This window comes from Octopus sinensis, unplaced genomic scaffold (assembly GCF_006345805.1).
Source record: "Octopus sinensis unplaced genomic scaffold, ASM634580v1 Contig13764, whole genome shotgun sequence".
Classification (NCBI taxonomy): domain Eukaryota; kingdom Metazoa; phylum Mollusca; class Cephalopoda; order Octopoda; family Octopodidae; genus Octopus; species Octopus sinensis.
Window position 1 is genome coordinate 89,381 of NW_021833041.1, and position 5,232 is coordinate 94,612.

The window sequence follows — 5,232 nt, forward strand, 5'->3', positions numbered from 1 at the left end:
GTCGTTCTTTGTACGAAGAACTCACCCCGAAACTTAACCAACACAGGCTCGCCTGCCCTTGTGCAGGCTGTCATCCAGGCAGCGGTGCTTGGATTGATGCTTTCCCCCTCCCTTCAATTTGGAACCTCCTGGACTCCGAGTGCCTAATACAGTCGGACCTCGGTTTGAGCCACTTGGTGGCTCATAAACCGAGGTTGTATCATAAACCGAGGTTCGCTAATAATCCTAATTAACAGTACTTTAAGTAAAAAATAGTTCACAAGAAACAGATAGAAACTGTTCATAAGTTATACTTTTTTGAAATAATGCGTAATCTTTTCTCCAAAACGATTTTTATCCCGTAAATTAATCATTATTTTTTTCCTTAGGGCGTAGAAATCATTTAATAATTCTGGAGAAAGTTTGCATATATTTTCCTCCATATTATTAATAAGAGTCAGTGGATCTATGATGTCTGTTGATTCAGGCCCATTATAAAAATTTATTTCGCTTTCAAGCAATTCTTCGACAAAGACTTCGTTCACCATTTCTGTCAAGTCCGTATGAATCTTCGAATTGATATTTATTGTTTCCTCCCATCTACACTCAAAAATTTTTTTCCAACAATTTTGAATTTGATTTGAAGTTACATTGGCCCAGGCTTCAGAAATTAGTTGCATCACATTCCGTAAATTGAAACTTTTGATTGCTTCCAAAAAATTGCTTCTATTTTCACAAATGCATACGAATTCGATAAGTAAATTACTGTAATTTGTCTTCAGTGCTTTAATTATGCCCATATCCAATGGCTGAACTAACTATGTAGTGCAGGCCTGGCCAACCAAAATCGCATCGCGGGCCACTTTGTCCAAATGAATCCTTTCCGCGGGCCGCATATACATGTACATACTAAGGATAGATATCAAAACAACACAGATAAGATTTTATTTAGTAAAATAGCATTCAGTCCAATTATACGTATCAATGAGAAATCTGTTTTTCTTTATCTTCACTTAATTTTTTCAAATCAACTTCACAATTACTAGTTGCACATCTTAATTGGTTTTCTAAGTTTTTATCTGTTAAAGAAGATCTATATCTACTTTTACTAAACTTTAATTTCGAAAAGAATGATTCACATACGTAAGTAGATCCAAAGGAGCTTACACTCTTTGTGCAAAAATTCTTAAGTTGGGATATTTTTCTGCAGTCACATATTTGTTATAAAAGTCAATTTTGGATATAGTAGGATAAACAAGTCTTAGTTCACTGTTGCACTGTAGGTCAATTATTTCCGTCTGCAAAGTATTTGAAACAATAGAAACGTCAACATGAAATGGAGAAGAAAATGTTTCAAACATTTTCTCATATTTTTTAGTTCCGAGAATCGACTGTCAAATGCTGCAGCAAGATTTTTTATTTCATCAGCGTACTTGAAGAAATTTTTTACAATGGCTGATTTTAAATTGATTTAGCGTTGGAAAATGTTGATCATTTCCATTTCTTATTGACATTCAAACAATGACAATTTCATTCGAAATGCTTTGACTTGATGGCATGCATTAGTAATCAAATTATCCTGTCCTTGTAACTCCTTGTTTAATTGATTAATTTTTTCGGTTATATCTACCAAAAGCACAGATCTAGCATCCATTCTTCATCATTTAATTCAGTTAATGTCATTTTCTTATGCATCATAAAACTTTTGATTTCTTCTCTCAAGTCGAAAAAACGTTTTAAACATTTTCCGCGACTCAGCCATCTGACATTGAAAAATACACAAGATCACCATAGTGAGAATATAACTCGTTCAATAATTCTTTAAACTGGCGATGTTGAAGTGCATGAGAACGAATGAAGTTTATAGTTCTTACAACCACACTCATAACATGGTTCATAGACAACACTTGCGCGCACAAATTGTGTTGATGTATCAAGCAGTGTATTACAAATAAATCATTTTTTATGCTTCTTGACTCCATCTCATCCATTATTAGCTTTACAATCCTTTATTCTTTTATTTCTTCATATTGATAACAGCTACAAAAATAGATAAACTTTAAAATTTATTAACTTATAAAATTTATCTTTATTTATAAACTTAAGAAAAATTTCTTGAATGTATTTATAGGTTAACTACATACAAAATTTCTCTCGCGGGCCGCACCAAACTCCATCGCGGGCCGCATGCGGCCCGCGGGCCTTGGGTTGGCCAGCCCTGATGTAGTGTTTTTAGAAATAAAAAATTCAATGTTTGAATAATCGGATAGTCTATGACAGAGGTTTCCAAATGGGGAGGCGCGCCTCCCTAGGGAGGCGTTGACTCGTGTCAAGGGAGGCGCGAAAAGTATTTCAGAAACATTTTTTAGAAAATTATATCTATGTAAAAAACGTGACTATATTCGATAATAAGAGTTATTAATTTAAAAATTATATTTTTTCAAAATTTATTAATTTATTAGACAATTAAATAATTTTAACACATGAATAAATTCTTGAGTGGTTGCAAAAGAAAATTCCGAATAATAAGATTTTGACGATGGTTCAAAAAATCAAAATGATTGGAATATAATCAATACCACTCCAAAGACAAGAAAATACTTTCCATCTTACTTATTGTTAGGATTCACACGTATCTTTGTTGATTCTATGGAAAAACCCCTCTGTTTGCTTTGCCTCAAAACACTTGCAGCAGATAGTATGAGGCCATGCAAATTAAGACATTTTGAAACGATTCATTCTGAACATGTCCATAAGTCTGAAGAATTTTTTAAAAGAAAATTAGAAGAGTTTGATAACCAAACGAAATCGTTAAAAAAACTTGTTTCTGTCTCTTCAAATGCTTTACTAGCATCGTACAAAGTTTCTTACAGGATTGCAAAATGCAAGAAACCGCACAATATCGGAGAAACTCTAGTTTTGCCAGCAGCTATCGATATGGTTGAAGCAATGTTTGGCGAATCCTATGCAAAACAATTACAGCAAATACCGCTTGCTGATAACACAGTCGCTAGAAGAATTGATGACATATCTGAAGATCTTTGTGATCAGTTGGTTTCTCGACTACGTAACTGTAAATTTGCTATACAAGTTGATGAGGGAGCTGACATAAATAAAAATGCACATTTAATTGCATATGTCAGATTGCTGAAGAAAGTACATAATAGAAGATCTATTATTTGCAAACCATTTCCTGGAAGGAGCACGGCCAATGAAATTTTTAATATATTGATACTTTTTTTGAAGAAAATAACATAGAATGGATCAATTGTGTTGGACTTTGTACAGACGAGCAGAAGAGCAGCACAGTCAATGTCAGAAATAATCGGTCTTCAAGCTCTTGTAAAAAACAGAGCACCAGAAATTATCTGGACGCACTGCATGCTGCACAGATCAGCACTTGTCTCAAAGAATATGAGTCCAGAACTGAACGATATTTTTGCGCAAATTACAAAAGTTATAAACTACATAAAACACAGTCCTTTAAGAGCTAAGCTTTTTGCAAAGCTGTGTGAAGATATGGATTCAAAAGATACATCGCTTTTATACTATTGTGAGGTACGCTGGCTATCTCGTGCAAAAGTGATTAGAAGGGTGTTTGAACTCAAAGATCAAGTTGCAGATTTTCTTGATGAAAATGATATTGAAGATGCAAAGTTGTTCGGGATGATGACTTTATTGTCAAATTTGCCTATTTAGTTGACATTTTTGGGAAATTGAGTATATTGAATAAATCAATGCAGGGACCACAACCATTTATTCTCTCAAAGGACAAAATAAAAGCATTTATGAAAAAATTGGTATTATGGAAATCAAATATACAAAAAAATATCTATGACATGTTTCCACTTTTAAACACCTTTTGCGCCATAGTGAACATTGAAGCAAACAAAGACATATTTGCTGAACATTGGATTGTTTGTTGAAGCATTTTGCTCACTATTTTAAAGATCTCGACTGTAAAATGTTCGAATGGATACAAAATCCATTTATTGATGAAGAAGATAATCAATTTGCATTGACAACTTTTGAAAAAGAAAATTGATAGAATTGTCATGCGATACATTATTGAAACAAAAATTTGAGAGAGAACCGCAATTTCTTTTTGGTTGAATGTAGAACGGAATATGAAATTTGTCGAATAAGCAATGAAAGTTTTGTTTGCCATTTGCTACTTCATATTTATGCGAAACTGGATTTTCTGCACTAGCTGCAATTAAATCTAAATATCAAACTCGTTTAGTAGTGACTAATGAGCTAAGAGTAGCACTCTCTGCGATGACACCAAGATTTGAAAAACTTTGCGCCAAGATGGAAAAAAAATTATCTCATTAACTTTTTGTTTTTTAAAAAAATTGTTTTTGATAAAATAATAATTGTATTATATTATGGAATAAAGGGAGGCGCAAGATTGTACTTTTTCTAAGGGAGGCGCGTAAAAAAAGCTTGGAACCTCTGGTCTATGAGAACTAGCATTATCCAACAACATTAATATTTTTCGGTTTTCAGTAAGCATTCTGGTATTTAATTTAAAAACCCAGCTTTTAAAAATTTCAGTTGTCATCCACGAATTTTTAGAGAAAGTACATGACGTTAAAAACATCAGGAATTGTTTTAAGCACCGAGGGTTTCCATATTTGCCGATAATTAAAGGCTCCAGTTTCTCTCCAAGATAACTGCAGCATAGAGGCTAACCCTTTCCTTGTGCTGCTTAAAACCAAACAAATTTTCACCACATTGTACAAATGACTTAGTTGGTGTATTTTTGAAATAAAGTGCAGTTTCGTTGCAATTAAATACATTTTCTTTACCATAATAAACAACTTTTGTATCTAATTCTTGGAAAAAATGTGGGAGCATGGATGTATCTGCGGAACCCTTTTCACCACACAATGTAAATTATGTGTCGTTTCTTGAATCTTTGAAGCCAACCATTAGACGATTTGAAATTATTCAATGATAATTTTGAAGCGACCATCGACCCAATTTTCTTAATGGTCGGTCCAGATAAGGAAACTTTTTCAAGTCGCAATTTGTGAAAAATTTCGAAAACTTTAAGATCGAGATTTTTAAGCTTTTCAGAATCACTAGTTTGCTCGGATAAATCAGAATAAATAGTTCCATTATCAAGAAAAGGGAAATCTTTTTTTATACGTGAAAATGTAGCCCTGCTAACTTTGAAAATTTCCGCAATTCTGCGCTCTAAAAGCTGGTTCCGTTTAATATATTGGGCTATTTCGAGTTTTTTTTCGT

The 5,232-nt window shown here is 33.3% G+C and overlaps 1 protein-coding gene across 1 annotated transcript; it reads left to right on the forward strand.

The window, feature by feature from the left end:
• The first annotated feature begins 2,679 nt into the window (after positions 1-2,679).
• Positions 2,680-3,678, forward strand: LOC115229884 (zinc finger BED domain-containing protein 5-like). The gene is made up of 2 exons (XM_029800150.1): positions 2,680-3,135; positions 3,238-3,678. Exons 1-2 carry the CDS (start codon positions 2,680-2,682, stop codon positions 3,676-3,678), a joined length of 897 nt encoding a protein of 298 aa, XP_029656010.1.
• Positions 3,679-5,232: the final 1,554 nt, after the last annotated feature.

Excerpts from the sequence above, each read along its gene's own strand:
- LOC115229884 (XM_029800150.1), top strand. The coding sequence starts at position 2,680 with ATGAGGCCATGCAAATTAAGACATTTTGAAACGATTCATTCTGAACAT. Across the intron at positions 3,136-3,237 it reads ATGTCAGATTGCTGAAGAAA|AATGGATCAATTGTGTTGGA; the intron begins GTACATAATAGA and ends AAAATAACATAG.